General features: G+C 39.6%; 1 protein-coding gene, 1 non-coding gene and 1 pseudogene across 2 annotated transcripts in view; 1 reads left to right on the top strand and 2 right to left on the bottom strand.

Annotated features, from left to right (window-relative positions):
- Positions 1–8510: 8510 nt before the first annotated feature.
- LOC145716182 (small ribosomal subunit protein eS12 pseudogene) lies at positions 8511–11570 on the bottom strand (annotated as a pseudogene).
- A 3540-nt stretch (positions 11571–15110) lies between these two features.
- On the top strand, positions 15111–18400 carry LOC102738032 (uncharacterized). The gene is made up of 3 exons (XR_014138653.1): positions 15111–15275; positions 16726–16823; positions 17630–18400. It is a non-coding gene; the product is annotated as an uncharacterized LOC102738032 (transcript).
- Positions 18401–18611: 211 nt separating this feature from the next.
- TSG101 (tumor susceptibility 101) overlaps positions 18612–22895 on the bottom strand; it is a 40941-nt gene continuing 36657 nt past the window's right edge. The window contains exons 8-10 of the mRNA XM_006746731.3: positions 21623–21825; positions 20191–20430; positions 18612–18950 (exon numbers count right to left, since the gene is read on the bottom strand). Coding sequence (XP_006746794.1) covers positions 18861–18950; positions 20191–20430; positions 21623–21825 — 533 coding nt within the window. The 3' untranslated portion in view covers positions 18612–18860. The remainder of the gene's footprint in view (positions 18951–20190; positions 20431–21622; positions 21826–22895) is intronic.

The raw sequence follows: 22895 nt of genomic DNA, 5'->3' as shown, positions 1-22895 counted from the left end.
GAGAGAGTTTAGTTAGGATAGCAGGGATGGGGGAGTCTAATGTAGATTTTGCCTTTTTTTTTTTTTTTAAAGCTGCTCTTTGTACACCAAATTAAAACTTCATTTTAGGAAATCCTTGCAGATATTGAAAGGGTGCAAAATATAGTTTCTACAAGGAATATTCTAGGAAGTAAAACTGCTCCACATGGTGTATTCTCAACAGCGGGCAATATCACCCCCAAGAGTGTAAAATTGGTTATGGGGGGTTGGGGGAAAATATTAGATATTACAAGGGTTTCGCTCCCTAAAGTTCAACCCTACCAGACAAAATCTTATTCTTTTTTTTTTTTTTTCAGATTTTATTTTTAAGTAATCTCTACACCCAACATGGGGCCTGAACTCACAACCCCGAGATCAAGAGTCGCTTGCTCCAAGGACAGAGCTAGCCAGCTGTCCCTCTTATTCTTTAATATTTAATTGCATGTTGGGGGTGGGTGGAGCTGAATGATCAGCAGAGAAAGTCTAAAAAGGCCCTTGAGGGAGAGATAATGAAAAAAAGTTTGAGAAACACTGCTCTATTTCTTCTAAAAGAATTTGTCAGAGGTGTATTATGTATTATGATTTACAAATGAGTTAGAAAACAATTAGGTAGAACGTGGTGGGACAAGAGAACTAGAAACCTTGGTGTATCCCAAAGGATAAGAGGGGAATTTTGGATTCTGCATTTAACTACTTCATAAATAATGAGTTAAGCTTTCCCATCCACTAGTGGAAATGGTTATCAGCCCTGCACTGATCAAATTCTTAGGATTTCTATCTTATTTAAAAATCCCCTTTGCATAGAGGGTTTTAAAATTTTTACTCTCTCTGCTTTGGCTCACATTTGTGGGTGGTTAAAAGTAGCATGCAGATCTTTCTCCAGCTGCTCTGGGGAAAAGTTCCCAAGGGAGAGTCAAAAAGCCCTTATTGGATACATCCAGACAAGGTTTGGTTAGAAATAAATTTACTCGGGCTCTCCAGTGGATGAGTTCTGGGCAAACAGTACTCGGTTTGATAGCTGAGACTCTCTAGTTCATTGTTGTTTTTTACGATTTCATTTACTTATTTGAGAGAGAGAGCATGAGGGGGTGGGAGGGTCGGAGGGAGAAGCAGACTCCCTACCGAGCAGGGAGCCCGATGCAGGACTCCATCCTGGGACTCCAGGATCATGACCTGAGCCGAAGGCAGTCCGCTCAACCAACTGAGCCACCCAGGTGCCCTTCTCTAGTTCATTGTTATCTTTTGCACCTCGAGCTCTTGGAGCCCAGGAGCCCAAGGAGCCTCCCTGAAGCCCGCCAACTACAGAAACCTCAGCCCTCCGCTGGTTCAGGTGATGAGCAGCCGGCGCAGGGGCAGGTGCAGTACCTCAGAGCCCGCCTCCTGGCCGAGCCTCTGCTCCAGGTGTGCGAAGACCCCACGAGGGCCGCACGAGCTGGGCGGGGCCTTGCGCAGCCTCAGTAGCCAACGGTGTTCCCCCTTGCAGCCTCCGACAGTTCTGCCCGTTTCCTCCCTTCTTTTCGTCTGCCTCCTGAGAGGGTGGCCATGTACTCGGCTGCTGGAGTCCTGCAGACCAGCTGGAGCGTGGGCGCCGCGGGAGCGAATTTCTTTTGCCTGAGGATGGCTCTGTGTCCCTTGCAGACCGCACGCATCCCGGTCAGGGGTGGCTGGCCCTTCACCCGTGTGAGTGTGGCCGGAAGTACCGCGCGCCTGGCAGTCTTGGGCCGGAGCTCAGTGCTGGAGCTGAGAGCTGGGCTAGGGGGCGGGGAGGGGAGGAACAGGTGTCCTGACTGTCGTGTCGTTTTTGGTGGAGCAGCCCCTTTGCCTTCACTCCCTCTTAATTCCTCTTAACTTATACCACCCTTCTCCCCACTCTCCCACCCCCTTGGTTTGCCTCCTGGGTGTTGGGGTGCTGGCCAGAAACCACCCAGCTTCTTTGCCAGCCACTTTGGTCGTTCCCTGGTGGGTCTACAGCACCTCTCTTCCCACAGGGACCCAGGAGTTCTCTATGAGGCCTCTCTCACTGTAGACCAATTCCGAATCTGGAAGTGGCTTTGCAGTTTTTCCTCCCTCTGTTAGGTTTCCAAGATGGCGACTGTCCAGGGTGAACTTACTAAGAATTTCACTTCAGAGGAGGCCGCTCATCACAATAAAATCTCCATTATAGGAACTGGAGCCGTTGGTGTGGCCTGTGCAACCAGCGTATTATTGAAAGTGAGTTATGTGTTCTCTGCCGTAGGGTTAACGAAGTTTCCCTCCTTTGGATGTAAGGCTACTGCATATGGTTGTGCGGGTTGTATTCAGTTAAAGGGGTGAATGGGGGGCCCTATCCAGTCCCTGCTGGTTTAGTCCAGAGGTAAAGCTGCGCTTTTCTAATTGTTTCACCCAGAGCGGGCTGCTTTTTCTAGTTTTTATGATGGTATCCTATGTGTTAGAATGTTGACACCTTTCACTTCCGCTCATGTGATGACCGTATGAAGTGCCCCTTCGCTTCACTGGGAAACAGCTCACACACACACACACACACACACACACTGAAGAAATAGATGGCAGAAAAGAAGTGTTCAACCTGTCCGTTGTGGTGGGTGTCCTACTAGTACAATATAATAATCTTTTTCCTTTAAAAATCTCTCTCCTATTTCCTAGTCTCTATCTTTATTTCCCTTCTTCCTTATCCAAGTGGGGTTAGTTTTAGTGTTTAGTTCTTAGTATTGATGTGGCAGATAAAGTTAGCTTCCAGTTAAATGGCTAGACACAGGACTAAAAAGATTCTGACCCCTTTCTAAGAACATTACCTTGGTTTGAATCCATAATGTTTTTGTAAATAATAATAAACTCTTGGAGCTATGCTTTGCTTTTATTAATGGAATATCTATAAAATTTCCTTAAGCTACCTTTCTATAGCCTTTAATCCTGACATGATTATTGGATTTAAAGGATTGGCCCCGGGTTTCATCTAGATGACCTAAGTGTCCTTAAGGCACTAAGAACGTCAGCCTCTGTCAACTGCGGCTCCTAGCAATCATATGAATTCCCAGTGACTCATTTTGTCCTATCAACTGTAATGCCTTTATCAGCAGTGTCGTCATTGCTAATGAAGAATACATGCACATGAAATCCAATACATTTGTTGTCAACATCAATAATAATGAAAATAATATACTTTATATATGTTATCTAATAAAATCCCAAAAAGTAATTATTAGGTCTGTTTTACGAAGGAGGAAAAAAGGCAGGTTGCATGAATAGATAAGTATAGACATAATATGTACAGAAAACCTTGAAGTAAAAGATTTATTTACTATCTTGCTTTGATAGGGATGGATTGGGCCCTATCCATAAAAAGAAAGTAATAGCCACAAGCTCCTAGAGCTTGAATTCTCTGATGCTGACAACTATAGCATTTGCATGTCTTAGAAAATGTGGTGCACAATACACCTACAAAGTCCCAGGGTAAGGCTCACTTTAATCGCTTCCTTTCCTGGCCCTAGCCTTGGCAACTTCTTTCATTCAAGGAGGTGGTGATACTTTTTTTTTTTTTTTAAGATTTATTTATTTATTTGAGAGCGATAGAGTGTGTGAGAGTGTGAGCGGGGTGGGGGGGCGCAGAAGCAGAGGGAGAGAAAGAATCCCAACGCGGAGGTCAGAGCCCGACCCAGGGCTCCATCCCAGGACCCTGAGATCATGACCAGAGCCCAAATCAGGAGTGGGGTGCTCAACCAACTGAGCCACCCGGGTGCCCCAAGGAGGTGGTGATATCTTTTTTTTTTTTTTTAAAGATTTTATTTATTTGTCAGAGAGAGAGAGCACAAGCAGAGGGAGAAGCAGGCTCCCCGCGGAGCAGGGAGCCCGATGCGGGACTCGATCCCAGGACCCTAGGATCATGACCTGAGCCGAAGGCAGACGCCCAACGACTGAGCCACCCAGGTGTCCCGAGGTGGTGATATCTTAAATAGCTCCTTGCTGATAAGGAATAATTGTCAGTAGGAATTGTTTATTACTTTATCGGCAGAAATTTATGGTACAAACCTAGTAAAGAAATGGCAGTGTTTTTGAAAATTACTGAATTATACCACAATACATAAACTTTCACTACTATAATGTGATATCTATGAGGGCAGGAATCTTTATTCCATTTATTGCTGTATCCCAAGTCTAGAACCATGCCTAGTGTAATAGATAGTAGTTGAATGAAAGAATAAAAGCCAAATGCATGTTAAGAGGGAGAAAGTACTGGATAGCAAATGCAGAGAGTGGATATTCTACCCACCTTCATTTTTATAATATGGAAAGTGTCCAGAGAGATTGAGTTAAAATACTTTTTTATAGACTTATTTTTTTAGACCTTATTTTTTTAATAACAGTTTTAGATTTACAGAAAAATTGAAAAGATAAGTACAGAGTTCTGTCTTTACCTCACATCCAGTTATTTACATCATATGGTATATTTGTCATAATTAATGAGCCAACATCTGTATGTTATCATTAACTAAAATCCATACATTACCCAGATTTCCTTAATTTTTACCTAATGCCCTTTTTTTCTGTTCCAGGATCCCATCAGGCATACCACATTACACCTAGTCATCATGTCTCCTTATCCTCCTCTAGACTGACTGTTTCTTAGACTTTGTTTTTGATGACTGGCAGTTTTGAGGATTACTAGTCAGGTATTTTGTAGAATGCCCCTCTATTGGAATTTGGTATTTTTCTCCTGGTTAGATGGGTTATGGATTTTTGGGAGGAAGACACAGATTTAAAGTGACATTTTCATCACATCATAACCAGAGTACCTACTGTAAACATGATTTATCATGGTTGATGTTGACCTCAGTCACCTGGCTGAGTTACTCTTTTTTACCCCTTTCCATACTATGCTCTTTGGAAGGAAGTCTCTATGTACAGCCCACTCTATGTACTTAAAGAGGTAGGGAGTTATGCTTCCTCTGAGAGTGGAATGTCTACATAAATTATTTGGAATTCTGCATGGGAGATTTGTTTCTTCCACCCTATTAATTCATTTGTAAATATTAGTATGGATTCATGGATTTTATATTTTGGGTTATAATCCAATATGTCTTCGTTGATTTTGTTTCTCAAATTGTTCCATCTTTGGCCACTGGAAGCTTATTCAGTTGACTACTGTGTGCCTTTGACATACCCCATCGACATAAGGCTTTTGTTTTGTTTTGAGCACTTCCTTACTTTTTGGCACTATGTTTCAGCTTCTTCATCTTGTATATTTTCTGCTCCAGGGCCAAATCAACCTTTTTTCCAAGGATCCCTAGTTCCTGTTACCGGAGAATGGTACTATATAAACCAAGATCTGGGTGCTGAGCGTGCTCATTGTTACTGGGGTAACAGTACATTTTAAAAATTAGCTTTTCAAAGATAATTTTATCAATACTATATAAATCCTGCTATATGCTACTAATCACTGAATAATTTAGAGTATTCAGAAAGCATTGGCATCTCATTAAGCAACAGCATTTCCCTCGTGATAGAGTTTAGACTTCTAAGCTAATCAATTATGATGTAGTTTAAAATTTAAAGTGCTTGACTTTGGATTTCTATTAATTAGAATAAAGTAAAATATCCAACAATATAAGTTGGACATATGCTTAAATTGTAGATGCTTGATTATTTCTAAGTACTAGAACAGTCATTTTTTTCAGTGAAAATTTTAGTTATTTAAAATTCATAAAAATTTGTAGTTATTTAAAACATTTTTTCAAAAAATAATACATTCACAGGATTACAAAATAAAAGTAATAAAAACAGATATACCTGGCGAAGTATATATTTCATCTAGTTTCCATCCAGTCTTTCCTCCAATGTCTGCTATAGGCACCCATTTAAATTAGTTTCTTGTGTATCTTCAAGTGTTTCTTTTGCAAATACAAGTATGTTATTTTCCCTCCTTTCTTACGTAGCATGCTAGAAATAATAGTACTGATTAATTTTTATAGGTAATATTGCCCGATTATAGAGCTATAAAATTTTAGAGTTGGAAGGGGCCTTATATTTTAATCCATTTATTTAAAAAACTTATTGAGCTCCTATGTGCTAGGTTGGTGCGAAGCATCACAGTGGAGATGAATAAACACTTCCTATTCTCAAGGAGCTCATAGTCTGATGAGAAATTCCTTCTACAGAATCCCTGCTTTGTCACTGTGCAGCCTCAGCTTAAAGAGGTGTTCACTACCTTCAGAGACTCTTCTGTTTATTAAACAATTTCTGTTGTTTTTCTAAGTGTGAACTGAAACTTTCCTTGTATCTCTTCTGGCTTGGACTTTTAGATCATGAAATGTTGAACATACTATGTCTCCTTTTGAGTCTAATAACTCATAAGGTACACATAGATTGACGGTATAAGAATTTTCTTTCATTCTGCACTTAATTAAGAGGCTTACTCCCTCCCCCTGCTTTTGACTAATTTCTTTTAGTGTTTGAGTGATGAACTTGCCTTTGTGGATGTTGATGAAGGCAAATTGACTGGTGAGACAATGTATCTTCAACATGGCAGCCCTTTTCATGAAAATGCCAAACTTTGTTTCTAGCAAAGATTAATGTCATAGTTAAGTACTATAATTATTCTAATGCTACATGAATAAATAAGAAAATCCTATCTTTATCTCCCTCTATGAAGACTTCCTCAGTTCTTCTTCGTCTTTTTTTTTTTAAGATTTATTTATTTGAGAGAGAGCACACACCTGCGTCCAAGTGTGAGCAGGGGGAGGGATTGAGGGAGAGGGGGGAGAGAGAATTTCAAGCCGTCTCCTTGCTGAGCATGGAGCCTGACATGGAGCTTGACCTCACAACCCTGAGATCAGGACCTGAGCCAAAATCAAGAGTCGGACGCTTAAACCAACTGAGGCACCCAGGTGCCTCTTCCTCAGTTCTTACAAAGTTGGTTGCTCCCTGTACACTCGTAACATCTCGTTCAGATTTCATTAGGTTTTACTTCCATTTGTTTTCAGGGTTTCCTACAGCACCAGACTGATTTCCTGTGAGCAGCAGTAATAGTAGTTATCATAACAGTTATCGTTAATCGATTGTCTGTTTTGTGCCAGACACTGTGCCAGAGCTAAGCACTTTATGTGTATTATTTAATCCTTAGCACAACTCTATGAGGTTTTACAGATGATGCATCTGTGAACTGAAGTTAAGTGGAGTAAGGATTTGAACTCAGTTCTATTTGACTCAAAAGCCTAAGTTCTTTTTTTTTTTTTTTAAGGATTTTATTTATCTGAGAGAGAGTGAGTGAGCACGAGTGGGGAGAGGGGCAAAGGGAGAGGGAGAAGCAGACTCCCACCCAAGCAGGGAGCCCGATGTGGGGCTCGATGTGGGGCCCGATCCCAGGACTCTGGGATCATGACCTGAGGCAGACGATTAACAGACTGAGGCAGATGATTAACTTGACTGAGCCACCCAGGCACCCCAGTTAGGAGGTTTTTAAAATATGTACAAGGAAAACTTCAATAAGTTTAGTAAAACTTAGTGACATTTCCTGAATCTAAAAGAGTGCTTTGGGCATAGTAGATCTAAAAAAAACCCCACTCTTTAGTAAACGCAGTGTGGTGATTGAGCCTAACAGGAAAGGTGTACTTAAATGTCAGATGTTTTCTTCCATAATATATTTTCTATTCAAATCTTTCCCCAGATTACCTTGTCACTGCAAACTCCAACATAGTGATTATCAAGCAGATGCGTGCCAGATAAAAGGAGAAACACCTTGATTTAGTCCAGCAAAATGTGTCCATGTTTAAATTAATTATTCCCAGTATTATCCAATATAGTCCATGCTGCAAACTGATTTTTTGTTTCCAGTCCATGTCAGGTTTGTTTTGATTGTTCACTGAAGAATTTTTATGGGGGTGGGTTTAGTAACTTGGTAGAAAAAAAATTTTTTTTAAAGATATTTATTTTTTTGGGGAGAGGGAGAATCCTGGAGCAGACTTCCCACTGAGCATGAAGCCTGACTCATAGCTGGATCCCAGGACCCTGAGATCATGACCTGAGCAGAAATAAAGAGTCAGCTGCTTAACTGACTGAGCCACCCAGGGGCCTGGAGAAAAATATTTAAATTCTAAACTGATGTAATAACCAGAATGTGTTCTGATTTTGTTAAAGTAACGTATTCTGCACAGTTGTAATCAATGTGTATTACTATAATGAAGATGTCCTCATAGAATGAGTAGTGAAGTGTTCCTTCTTCCATTCTGGAAGAGTTTGTGAAGGACTGGTATTGTTTGAATGTTTAATAGAATTCCCTAGTGAAGCCTTTGCTTTTGGGAAGATTTCCCAATTACTGATTTAATCTCTTTTTCTTGTATGTCTATTCAGATTTTCTATTTGAGTAGTTTTAGTAGTTTCTGTCTTTCCAGGAATTTACCTATTTATGTAAATTATCTAATTTGTTGGCTCATAATTCATATTATTCCCATATTATCTTATTTCTCTGAAGTCGATAGTGATGATCCCCTCTTTCATTCCTGATTTTAGTAATTTGATTCCTTCTCTTCTTTTTCTTGGACAATCTAGCTTGGCCAGACTAGGTTTTTCAATTTTGTTGATCTTCTCAAAGAACCCATTTGTGATGTCATTAATTTTCTCTATTGACTTTCTATTTTGCTTCATTTTTATTTGCATCCTAATCTTCATTATCTTTTCTTCTCCTTCCTTTGGGTTTAGTGTGCTCTTCTTTTTCTTATTTTTTAAGATAGAAGGTTAGGTTATTGATTTGAAATCTTTTCTGTTTTGTAGTGGGCATTTATGGGTATTGATTTTCCTTTAAGCTCAGAGAAGCTGCATCTCATAAATTTTGGTATATAGTGTTTTTGTTTCTTTTGTCTCAAGTATTTTTAAATTTCTCTTAAGATATTTTTTTCTCTTTTGAGGAGCAAGAGCCAAGTTTTTGATTTCTTTTCTGGTATCCAAAGTACTCCTTGATGACATCGTTGGCCTGAGATTCTATGCCATAGTCCTTAACCACCACACAACAGCAACCAGTCACTTTATAGGGTTTTCCCTCTGTCAGTTTTACAGATGCCTACTCATTCCCCTAGTTTCTCATTGTTGTCAAACCTTAATTAGGTTAATTTGGTGCTCAGTACAAAGGAGCTTCACCAACTTGACGTACATAAGGCTCATCACATTTGGATGAAACACACAAAGATGGGCTTGGTGCTTCTCTAAGGCTTTGGCATCTTCATTAATTCCACATGCTAGGCCATTGTGGATGAGGGCGTCTTCAGCACCTCTGGTGAAGCCGTAGGAATGTCCATTACATCTCTGGCAGCAATGCCTTCCTGGGCCATGGCAGTAGGTTATGGGACATGGCACCCGAGCCTCTGCCTCTGTGTAACTTGGCAGTGGGAGGAAGAGTCTCTTCAGATTTTGTCTTGAACCACTTGTTACTTAAGGGGAACGTGTTATTTTTCAAATACTTGTGAATTTTTCTGATTTCCTTATGTTGTTGATTTCAAATGTCTGTTCTGGTATAAGAATATACTTTGTATTTCAACTCTCTTAAATTTGTTGAAATTTATTTTGTGGCCTAGCATGGACAAGATTGCATGTGCCCTTGAGAATGTATATTCTGCTGTTGCGGTTCTGTGTAACTTAGTTCTAACTGGTTGGTAGTATTTGGTTGTTCGGGTCTTCTGTGTCCTTGCTGATTACCTGAGTAGTTCTATCCATAATCAAGAGTGGGGTGTTGAAGTTTTCAGTTTTTGTTATTGAATCGTTTACTTTTCCCTTTGGTTTTGTCAGTTTTGCTTTATGTATTTTAGGGGCCTATGTTTATAACTGTTATAACTTACTGATGAATTACTTTCTATCATTTAAAAATATCCCTCTTTGTTTCTAGTAACTTCAAAAAAATGTGTCTGACATTAATAGAACTACTCAGACTCACATTTGTATGGTGTATAATTTTCCATCTTTTTACTTTCAACCTATTTATAGTTTTATTTTTATTCCAGTATAGTTAACAGTGTTAGATTTGTTTCATATGCTATTTATATCTTTAAATTTACAATGTGACTCTTCTACAGAGCAATATAATTAGATCTTGTTTTATTCAGTTTGAAAAACTCTGTCTTTTGAATGGATTATTTATTCACATTGAATATTTTTATTGATATGTTTGGATTTATTTTGGCCATTTTTCTCTTTGTTTTCTATATGTCTTATATCTTCTTTTGTTCCTCAGTTTCTCCTTTACTGACTTTTTTGCATTAAGGGGATATTTTCTGAAGCACCATTTTAATTCCTTTATTTGTTTTTAACTATGGTTTTTGAGGGTTTTTGTTTTTTAGTGGTTGCTCTTGGGGTTACAATATACAGCTCAACATACCATGATCTACTTCACATTTTTGCACATTTAATTCCAACGAAATATAGAAACTTTGCTCCATTATAGTATCAGCCCCTCACTGACTTTTGTGCTATTATTTTATATATTACGTTTATATAACAAAATCAACAATACAGTGTTACAGTTATTGCTTTATATATATAATCTTGTGTCTTTTGTAGAAGCTAAGAGAAGAAAATATACATTTATTAAGTTTTTTATATTAACCTTAATTTTTCATTTCTGGTATTCTTTATTCATCTAGATTTGAGTTATTGTCTGGTGTCACTTCCTTGCTCTACTCTAGCTTCTTTCTCTTCTCACTCCTCTGGGTTGTTATTGTCAAATACCTTTTCTCTCTATATCTTGTAGGCCCAATAATTAAATTTTATAGATAATCGTTTTATGCAGTTTTAAATAAGGGGGTGTGTGTACACACACATTTTTATATATAAATTGTATTTATTTATAATTGTTTTATATATGATATATATTATAAAATTATGTACATATAAATTATAGTTTTGTTTTTGTTTTTACAGTTGCTACATATCACTATTACCGGTACTCTTTATTTCTTCATTTCAATTCGAATTGCTGCCTGGTATCACTTCCTTTAAGCCTGAATAACTTCCTTTAGTATTTCTTGTAGGGCAGAAGTGCTAGCAGTGAATTCTCTTTATTCGGGAATGTCTCTATTTTGCCTTCATTTTTGGAAATATAGATTTGCTAGGTCGAGAATTCTTGGTGGAGTTTCTCTTACAGCACTGTGAATGTCATTCAGCTGTCTTCCAGCCTCCACTGCTCCAGATGAGAAGTCAGCCATTGACTTATTTTGGGTCCCTTGTATGCAGCAAGTCTGGTTTCTCTTGCTATCTCCAGTGTCTCTCTTTGGCTTTTGACAGTTTGACTATAATGTGTCGAAGTGAGAATCTCAGTTTATCTTACTTGGAGTTCCGGAAGTATCTGCATTTATCTGTGCAGATAAATGTTTTATCAATTTGGGAAGTTTCAGCCATTATTTCTTCAAATAACTGTTGTGCTTCTTACTCTCCTCTTTCTGGTATTACTGTAATGCATATGTTGGTGTGTTTAATGGTGTCTCACATGTCTCTGTTCTTTAATTTCAGTAGTTCATGCATTATCAAACATTTTCTCTTAGATAATTGTACCACCTCCAAATAAAGACTTGTTTATTCTTTTTTTTTTTTTTTAAAGATTTTATTTATTTATTTGAGACAGAGAGAATGAGAGACAGCATGAGAGGGAGGAGGGTCAGAGGGAGAAGCAGACTCCCCGCCGAGCAGGGAGCCCGATGCGGGACTCGATCCCGGGACTCCAGGATCACGACCTGAGCCGAAGGCAGTCGCCTAACCAACTGAGCCACCCAGGCGCCCAAGACTTGTTTATTCTTAAGACCTTTATCTTTTTCCTGCCCTATTGCATTAGCTAAGAGGATCTCCAGTACAGTGTTAAATGGAAACACTGGTAGTGGGTATCCTTGTCTTGTTCCTGACTTTTTTTTTTTTTTTTTTTTTAAGATTTTATTTATTTACTTGACAGAGAGCGAGCACAAGCAGGGAGAGTGGCAGGCAGAGGGAGAGGGAGAAGCAGGCTCCTCGCAGAGCAAGGGAAGCCTGATGTGGGACTCGATCCCTGGACCCTGGGATCATGACCTGGTTGAAGGCAGTCGCTTAAGCAACTAGGCCACCCAGGCGCCCTTGTTCCTGACTTTTAATGAAAATGCTAATTTTTCTTCATTATGTATAATGTTTGTTTTGGATTTTCATAGTTACCTTTTTGAGGTTAAGGAAGTTTCCTGCTTTTCCTAGGTTGTTGAGTTTTATTTTTTTATTTTTATTTATTTTTTAAAAGATTTTATTTATTCATTTATTTGAGAGAGTGAGAGAGAAAGAGAGAGCACATGAGAAGGGGGAAGGTCAGAGGGAGAAGCAGACTCCCTACCGAGCAGGGAGCCCGATGCAGGACTTGATCCCGGGACTCCAGGATCGTTACCTGAGCCGAAGGCAGTCGCTTAACCGAGCCACCCAGGCGCCCTGAGTTTTATTTTTTTAAACCCTAAATGGGCTTGGAATTTCATAATTTTTTTCTACAATTCAAATAATCATATATGTCTTTTCCTTTAAATCTCATGTGGTATATTAATAGATTTTCTGATACTGAACTGTCTTTGCATTTTTGGGGTAAACTCTTCTTGGTCATAAAGTATTTTCAAAGACCCCACTTAATTATATTTGTTAATATTTTATTTAGTACTTGTTGGCATCTATGTAAATAAGTGATATGGGTTTATTATTTTTCTTGTGGTCTTCGCTTAATTTTAATATCAGGGTTTTACTATTCCTACCAAAATCTTTTTGTTATCAAATAAAAAACAGGTTGCATGAGAGAAGAATGAACTGTTCCTTGAAGTTTTGATAAAACTCATCTGTAAAACAATTTGAAATGGTGCGGGGATAGATTTTGAATAGTTCATTAATGTATATTTGTTTATTCAGATTTTCCATTTCTTAAGTCATTTTAGGAAGTTTTCTAGACTTGATCATTTCATCTAAGTTTTTAAATGCACTGGCATGTATTTCATATTTTATGAGAAGTTGTATCCCCCTCTCCCCCCACTGCAATCATGCCTCCCAGCCTCAAGGTCGTATCTTATGACTTTTTGAACTTCTCTGTGGTTACTTCTGTATCCTAATATTATTTGTTTGCGACATTGCCCTTTAACCTCCTTGTTTTGCTAAATATTTTTGTAATTTTAAGTTCTCCTCTCCCCGGCAACTAGCTTTCTATTTTATCGATACTAGTTTTTTTTTTCATTCTAGTATAGTCTGTTCTTTACATCCTTTTAAACTTTATGATTAATAACTCCTGTCATTGATTTTATTTTTGTTTTAAAGAGGCATTTGAGAATATAAATTTACCAGTAGGTACTTTTTTGGGAGGTATCTGTGGTATTTTTATTGTTACTTTTAGGGTTAACATCAGCTCTTTGAAATCTAGTAAAGCTTAGTTTGGAATCTAGTTAATTATAAATGTTCCTTATGTATTTAAGGGAAAAAACAACTTTATTGGGCATGATGATTTTTCTATATTCTATATAAATATTGTTAATTGTTTGCTTTTACTAAGTTATTACTAATTTCTACTGATTTTTAATTATTACTGACTTGGGTATATTAAAAATTTCCACTGATTATGAATCAGATTCACCTTGGAATTCCCAATTTTTCTCCATATATTCTGAGGCCATTTTATTGGTTGCTTCTGAGTTCATGATTATTATATGTTGTTGGATTATTTCATATACTATGTAGTATCTCTATCCCTATTGCTTTTTTGTTGAAAATTCCATTTTTGCTATTACCACATCTACACTGACCTTCTTTTGGCTTATAGTTACCACTTTTTAAATTCAATAAGAAAAAATTCTGATAAAGCTAACATTTTAAAATAGTTCACACATCCTGGGCGCCTGGGTGGCTCAGTTGGTTAGGCGACTGCCTTCGGCTCAGGTCATGATCCTGGAGTCCCAGGATTGAGTCCCACATTGGGCTCCCTGCTCAGCAGGAAGTCTGCTTCTCCCTCTGACCCTCTTCCCTCTTATGCTGTCGGTCTCTCATTCTCTTTCTCGCTAATAAAATCTTAAAAAAAAAAAAATTTTAAATAGTTCACACATTCAAACCATCAGGCTATACCAAAAATTTTTCCTTTGCCTACTGGGACTGAGGCCTGATTATGTTTTGCTCAACAATGATATTCTAAGATCTATGCTTGTTTCCGTTCCCACCTTATCTGAGCTTTTTGCTTTAAATGGGTTATTCTCTGAGAAAAGTATCATTTAAAAGACTTGATAAGGGAGCATTCGTTTACTTTAATTTTTTTTTTAAGAGGGGGAGAGAGGGGAGGGGCAGAGGGAGCCAGAGACAGAGAATCTCAAGCGGGCAACACGCCCAGTGTAGAGCCTGACCTGGGGCTCGATCCCATGAACCTGAGATCATGACCTGAGCTGGAATCAAGAGTCAGACGCTAGGGCGCCTGGGTGGCTCAGTCAGTTAAGCGTCTGCCTCTGGCTCAGGTCGTGAACTCAGGGTCCTGGGATCGAGCCCCACGTCGGGCTCCTTGCTCAGCGGGGAGCCTGCTTCTCCCTCTCCCTCTGCCTGCCGCTCTCCCTGCTTGTGCTGTCAAATAAATCTTTAAAAAAAAAAGAGTCAGATGCTTAACCGACTGAGCCACCTAGGCACCCGTTTCTCAAAATTTTTTATGGAGTGAACCTACTACTGTGTTTTGCACAAAGACTATGCAAGATAGCAACAAAAAGGTTTTTCATTATTTATTAATTTTTTTTTAAGATTTTATTTATTTATTCATGAGAGGCAGAGAGCAAGAGAGAGAGAGAGAGGCAGAGGGAGAAGCAGGCTCCCAAGGAGCGAGGAGCCCGATGTGGGACTCGATCCCAGGACCCTGGGATCATGACCTAAGCCGAAGGCAGACGCTTAACCATCTCAGCCACCCAGGCGCCCTCATAATTTATTTCTATTGGGTAGATATTGTTGGAATTGTGGTATAGTTGGAGTTGATAAAGAACCATGTATTTTTTTCTCCCATAAAACGTCAGATTTACCAGTTTTAGATAAACCTAAAAAATGTATCCTGTTAGATAAAAACATTTTCTGACAACTTATTTTCTGACAAGAACTTTTTCTTCTCCGTGGATATCTTAACCTACATAGCCTGGAAGTTGAGTGCATTTCCCCAAAACCGTGTTATTGGTAATGGCTGTAATCTGGACACTGCCCGTTTCCGTTTCTTGGGCAGAGGCTTGGTATCCATTCTGAAAGCTGTCATGGGTTGGTCCTGGGAGAGCATGGAGACTCGAGCAGTAAGCCTGAAAGCACCACTGAACTGTTCATTCTCTGAAATATATTTAGACGTTATTGACCATACAGAGATTTCATCATAAAGTAAAATAGCTCCTGAGTGGGGGGGAAAAAGGACTTATTCCCCTCTAGACCCTTTTAATAGTGGATTTAAGCACATTTTAATAATCTACCAGAAAAACTCAGATTTGAAAAAAGTGAGAATGTTACTATAATCAAAAGACTTTCTTAATGCAGCACTAAGTAACATGATATAGTTTATATTTAATTTGGGACACTCTAGAAAGTTCAGTACTGTAATGCAAGTAACAAAATTAAAGAAATATATTTATTTTAGAGCGAGAGTGAGAGCTTGAGCACAGGAGGAAAGGGCAGAGGGAGGGGGAGAAAGCGGACTCTGTGCTGAGTGCAGAGCCCGATGCAGGGCTCGATCTCACGACCCTGGGATCACTACCTGAGCTGAAATCAAGAGTTGGACACTCAACCGGTTGTGCCACCCAGGCGCCCCACGAATTCTTTAAATTAGCTGGAGAACATTACAGGGAAGAGGACAGGTGCTATGGTGATGGTAGTCCTTTTTTCCTTAGTTTTTCCTAAGAACCCTTGAAATCCATTCATATAAAGGTTTATACTTATCTGTAGTTGAAAGTTTAAAACTGTCCCACTTTCTTGTGTGGAGAATCTCTGCCAAGAGGATAGAATTATGGGCCCTATGCCTGGGGAGATCTTAGTTTAGCATATTTGGGGCAGGACTTAGACATCTGAATTTTTTGTTCTGTTGAACATTCCTATTTGAAAGACAGCACAATTATAACAGTTTTGCTAAAGCTTTAAAAAATGCTGTTATATAATACCGTGTAATAAAAAGATTTTTTGGTGTCTTTTTCTTGGTTCCTGTGTGGAGTGGAGTGAACATTGCTGGGGTCTCTCTGAAGGACCTGAACTTAGATATAGGAACTGATAAAGATCCTGAGCAGTGGGGAAATGTCCACAGAGAAGTAGTTGCCAGGTAGTATGTTCATTTTGCATTTTCAGTCCCTGGAAGTTAGATGTGAGCCTGAGTTCTGCCAGGGGGATGAGATTAGCTCAGCTCCATTAAGTATACATTGTTTTATTTCCCACACTTTTCATTAGCTCACCAGTCAGGGACTGAGTCTGTCTCACTCCTTGCTGAGCCTAACCCTAAACACAGCAGGCACTCACTTGCTGACTGACAATATAGTCTTTGTTAATGGTAAAATTGATTTCATATTAATTTCTGTATCTCTGTACTTACCCTCATGACTGTTTACCTTAAATAACCAACTGATGTAAGAAATTTCTAGGGGACATTATTGATGGAAACATTTCAGTTTTGTGGCATTGTCCAGATAAGCTGCCACAAAACAGATGTTCAGTGACAGTTATTTCTTCAAAGTTAACTTAGGTTCATGATTTCTTCGAACTCCACAGTGGCTATGAGACGACTCCTTTCTTGGGGCTGTTTCCCTATCTGTAGCTGATTTAATGGAAAGTATTTTGAAGAATCTTAGGAGACCACCATAAGTAAGGTAAGATGTTCATGTTTGAAAAATCATTTAACATTAACATAAAATAGGGGTAAGAGAGCATTTGTGAAGAACAATTAATTTTTGAGGTTGATCTTTTTCAAGCATCTCTCCTCCAAAAGTCTAGTCTTTGCTGCTGCTGAAGAGACAGAGAAAGGTGTGGTGTTGGTGGTAGAGGGACTTATCTTTGTAGACCTTTGTCCTGGTATTTATTACATTCAATTGCATAAAAGTAAGTTTTTTTGCATGTTTAACTCTACAAATATCTGCTAACATTGGGAACCACTGTGGGTAGGTCTTGCTCCATTTGAGTTGTTTTCTAAGATTTTCAATTATGTCCAATGGAAGGACCTAACAAAGAAGCACTAGTTAACAAAAGTATTAGCAGTTAGTCTCCTGGAGAAGGGGAAGTTGAGGCCTGGGTAAGACTCCCCTGCTAGTCTGAATGTGACAGGCTAAAGCAAAATGGAATCAAATCGTTGGGAATAAAGTAATAGGAATTTTGAAGTGATTCCCCGATAGGAAGTGATCTGGGGTAAGGAGATAGGAAAAGGAGAGAGGTTCCCAGCAAACATGGCCCCATGTGGAAAGATGGCTGGTGAATTTGAACAATATGTCTAACCATCTGTTTTATATTGTTCTCTGTCCCGTTGGTCTATTTTTCTGCCATAATTCATACCACAAAGCTGTGAAATACTCATTCACTCAGCAACTGTTGTTTTTCATGTTGCAGACCTTTGTAGGAAAGAAAGGAAGGGAAGGAAAGGAAGGAAGAACGGAAGAAATAATTATTAAGCCTTTACTTTCAGGGCCTCTATGGACTAAAAGAAGTATTCCTTAGTGTTCCTTGTGTCCTCGGAGAGAATGGCATTACAGATCTCATGAAGGTAAAGCTGATCCCTGAAGAGGAGGCTCGTTTGAAAAAGAGTGCAGAAACTCTGGGAAATTCTGAAGGGGCTCAAGCTTTAAAGTTGCTTAAAGCTTCCATTCTGAAGTTAAGGAAGGAGAGAGAGTAGTTATAGGATTAGATATGTCAAAATCTTGACTAAACTTGAATTCCTAAAAGTGGAAAAAGGGGGCAACAGTGACTTCTCTATTTAGCCCTCCAGCTGTTTGAGCATCCAGATGTTGGATGATACTTTGTGTTTACAATTCCTACATGATTGCAGTTCTTGCCCATGTCTATGTGTTTATATATATATATATTTGCCATTTGGTTCAAAAGAATGAATGATGTGTGTGTATACTGTGTTTACAGAGATTCTGATTCTTTTTTCTGGCTGGTATGTTCATTGATACACTATAAAAAAGTTGCAACTTTCTCTACAATGTAAAAATGGATGTATACACAAAAACAAATGGTAGTTCCAATCCTAATACTAAATTAAACCTTGATTTGACCTTGCTAGCTTTTATTCTAATTTTTTTAAGATTTTATTTTTTTAAGTAATCTCTACACCCAACATGGGACTTGAACTCGCAACCCCAAGATCGAGTCGCACGCTCCACCAACTTCTGATAATTTTTATAAAAGATCTAAACTCTATAAACCCTTCAGTGATGACTGAGACCAAGGTGGGCATTCTTTTCTTTCACAGAAAAAGTCACTCAAATCCCTCAGTTTCAAATATTTCAAGTTAGAATTCTATGTGGTATATCCCATATTAAAGTTTATATGTTACAGAATAAATAATGCTAATTTTTAACTTGATGGATATTATGCTTTGTGAAATAAAAAACCGAGCTTATTAATATTTAATTTTTCCTAAAAATGTTCAATAAAGAGAAAAATTATGCAACAAATTTTATTTAGCATAGTCAGTCCCAACATTCAGCACAAAAAGTTTACAGAGGATAGAAAGTGCATTAATAAAAGCCAGTCTTTACCAAAAGAAAACAGAAAATATATTATTGATTCAAAATATTTTACACTCGAATGATAAACTGCAATAACTTATTCTGGGCACTACTGATAAGAGAAAGAAAGAGAAGAAAAGAATGCTTTAAGAAGAGCTCAATCTCCAGCTGATATCAGAGAAGTCAGTAGAGGTCACTGAGACCGGCAGTCTTTCTTGCTTTTTGCATTAGTGCCCTCAGCTGGAACTGTTTACGGGACAGAAGACGTACATGCTGGGAGGGGGGAAAAAGTTTCAACAGTTTAGAATGGATTTGACCCAGGCATGAAGTATCAGACAGTTTGTAAACTAGATGGGATCTAAGAACCCTAAACTCATTGTCAACCTTCCTTTGGAACCAATACTTTATGACATATGGCTTTTTAAACTCACTAGATTGATGCTGGCAGGTTATATAAGGAAAGTTACCTTCTGAGACTCTATAAAGGATTACGTTACAGGGAAAGCATGCCATTACAGGATCTGGCTCAGGAGTTTGAACTATACCTTGAGATAAACCAAGACACCAGGGAAACTTGAACTGTGATCCTATCAAAAGTTACATAAAACTTTGATAACTACGACTATCCCCAGTTGTCAAAAAGCAGGGAATGAGCAGCATAAGCCAGCTTTTGTCCCATGGCTAGCAACAGCATCTCTCTCTGGCCTCTCTGGGTGCACCTTTCCCTAAGCTCTGGCACCCAAGCAGGGGACAGTATATAGAAAGGGAGTCTGGGGTCTCTGACTTATACCCAGACATTCATGTGCTTGCACCAGGCCCAAGACTGGTTTGGCCACTTAATCACAGTGAGACAGACAAGATGAGTAAGTGACCCGACCAGCCTCGCACGTTTACTGAAGCACCAGCCGCAGCGGATCAAATATCCAAAGGGCGGCCACTATTACTTCTAAAACCATGCTCTTCGTGACCCAACAGAGAAGAGGAGCCAGAACTGGCTCCCTGGGTCTTCACATTCTGTGCGACGGCAGTGAGCCTGAACAACCTTCATTCAGAAGGGCTGTGGTACGAGCAGGACAGCTCAGTACTTTGCAGGGCTGTTTGATCTAGGAAAACGGGTCTAAAATTATGCAATTCTAAGAAAATTAATAGGAAAAAACCAAAACAGAATCTCAAACGGGTGGGGCAGTCAGCGATCTTAATTTGGATGGTGTATGACCTGAAAGAACCAACGGAAATCTGACTGTTCCTCCCGACCCACGCAGGCCCGGCAGTAAGACTGAAGAATTACCTTCAGCTTCGTGCTGCCAGCGGGGCGGGGGCTGCAGCCACTAGCGCACCTTCCTTCCCCTCCCAGATGGAGCCTCAGCCCCAGAGCTCACTCGCACTCTCTGGGAACACAAGGAATTTTAACTTCTCCTACACAGAAACCCTCTTGGTTTGTGGCTTTCAAGGTCAGTGCCTCTTTTAAAACATGAGTTCTGAGCTCCTGGAAAGCAGACTGAGGAAGACGTACCTTCAGGAAGACATCCAGATCTATCACTCCCCGCCTCAAGGCCTCTCCCAGGTAAAAGATAGTGTCTTCAATAGCATTTTCCTCTGCATACAGATTTAGGATCTGTTTGTATAGTGGGGCTGTGGGAATGATAACTTCGTCAATATCATTGTTTTCAGACTGATTTTCCATTTTCTCCAGAGCAGAACTGAGTTCTTCATCCTTCTTTCTCAAAAGTTCTATGTTTTTATCAACCTCAGCCTGAAAACAAAACAGTCCAAGCATGATGACTTCATACTAACTGTACATAATTATCTGCTGGTCAAAAATCTACAACTCAATTTTACAGAAACAGACCCGGGAAATAAAAAAGCGATACTTAAAACAACTCATGGTTGAGATTGTTTCAAACAACATCCTGGCCAAAGGTAGAGGAAAAAGGGTGATGTAAGATGCTGAGTGAGAACAGAATAACGCTGAAAATACCCTGAGCTGAGCACTTCCAGTGGCAGTGATAAGTCTGTCACTTAGCAGTGGCAAATGATGTTGCGAACTAAGCCATCAGACAAGATACCGTCCAGCAGGAGGGTCCTCACATGAAAATCGTAAAAGAGGTTTTTCTTCCAAACAAAGGGGCCGCTGCTACAGAGGGATAGCTTCCCCCAGTCTACACAGCTTAATCCACAGAACCCCAAACAGCTGAACTTCAGTTACAAGTTACTGTAGGTGGCGGGTGCAGGCTTGGAATTGTCCTGGTGTTGCTTTCCTGAACTTTTAAAAATCGCAGGCTACTACTGTGAAGCTGACTTTACGCCCTAGAACCATTTTGTAAGATGAATGTGCACACACAAACCACTGTCCCCAGGGCCCTCAGACACATTTGTTGGAATAAATTCTCCTTCGTGGGAAGGAAAGTGGCGAGTGAAGCTGGCACTTAAATCATGCCAGTAGGCCTCTTCTTCATCATTAACCAAAAAAGTCATACGGGCACAGCAGTCTGATAAAAATGTGAGAAAGTTTAAGAGCGAAAGGCTGCATTAGAGGGCTCGCTGAAGATACTTTCAATATAGTTCAAATGACATCTGGAAACAAAAAAGAACTGACCCTTAAGTCTGGACCCACGGTCTGCAGATCTTCATCAGGGCTCAGAACTCTCTCAAATTCTTATTTCCTGGCAACTGTCTGGTAACATCAAGCACTGAAACCACCCTCCCTTTGAGTCAAACCTCACCCCTCAGGGTGAAGTTGGTGCAACGAAAAATGTTCTAAATACCCTCCAACTGCCAAAGACCAAACTGCCAACCCAGGCCCCACGTCTAACAAGGCTATAGAGAAGCTATATTCAGATGCTTAAAGGCATGCATAATTTTCTGAACTCTTACTGGACCCACAACGTCCAGGGTGAAAAAGGGGTAGATATCTAAAATTCGCAACTATTCAATGAGTTACTTACTACTTCTTGATCTAAACGGGTAACCATCTCTTCCAGTTTCTGGTGACCTTTTTTCAGGTCTTCCTCTGTTCGTTTCAAGGCATTGAGCTCTGCCTGGGCACGATCCATTTCCTCTTTCATCCGCCATCTCAGCTTGTCACTGACCGCTGAGATAAGAGAGGCTCGGATGGTGTCCTCGCTGATGGTGCCGTCCCGACTGGGACCTGCAGGGGAAAAGGCAGAAACCACTGGCTTAATTTCCTAAGCACTTTCTATTCCTTTCACAGGAACCTTCAGAAAACAGGACAAAATGAGTTGACACTTTCAGAGTGGGAGGAAAGAGAAATTTTCTAGTAAATGTAAAAATTTCATCAAAAATAACATTAAAATCTGAGTTGATTCAGAAATACTTTCCCTGCAAGAGGTTACTATGAATCCCTATTTACCCGCCTTTTCTACTGACCGCTGAAATAATCAGCTCTCTTCTCAATGAGGCAGGGGCTGTGTCCCCACAGATTACAATTATTCCCCAATCTCCAACAAATGGGACAAGTTTATACCAAAGAAAAACATTTGATTCAGGTCAGGTGCATTCTCCGGTTTCACTGCTAAGGTGAGGGAGACAGAAACCTACTGCAGAGGCCAGTAAGAGGACTGAACAGGCAGTTTCCTTGGTGTAAGGTTAATAAGGCTTCCCTTCTACAAGACTTTTACTCCATTACCCTTTACCCAAAGAGGAATGAACAGATGAGCAAGAGAGAGTGATGTACAGAAAATTCAACAGCTGATAAACTTGTTTAGTCTCAGATTCTTTAGTATTCTCTTCAAAACATCCCTTCCTCATCAGTGTCTTATAGAATTTCCTTGCATATTTCAGATCAAATAAACTTATCCCTCTGATATTTTCTTCAAAAGGTCCTCCCAGTGACAGAAGTATGGTACGGTACTCTTTAGGACTATCGGCGTTCTTCAGTTAGGGTCCTAATTCAGCAAATGTGTACATGGTATTCTGATTTCCAATTATGTTTGATGACAGAATATCATGTGGGGAATTATATTTATCTGTCACTGCCTACAATGATTAAAAAATGATTACAGACTGGGCGCCTGGGTGGCTCAGTCGTTAAGCGTCTGCCTTCGGCTCAGGTCATGATCCCAGGGTCCTGGGATCGAGTCCCACATCGGGCTCCCTGCTCGGCGGGAAGCCTGCTTCTCCCTCTCCCGCTCCCCCTGCTTGTGTTCCTGCTCTCGCTATCTCTCTCTCTGTCAAATAAATAAATAAAATCTTTAAAAA

This window comes from Leptonychotes weddellii, chromosome 11 (assembly GCF_054177405.1).
Source record: "Leptonychotes weddellii isolate Sample4059 chromosome 11, ASM5417740v2, whole genome shotgun sequence".
In the NCBI taxonomy this organism is placed as follows: domain Eukaryota; kingdom Metazoa; phylum Chordata; class Mammalia; order Carnivora; family Phocidae; genus Leptonychotes; species Leptonychotes weddellii.
This window is presented reverse-complemented; position numbering and strand designations above follow the sequence as displayed.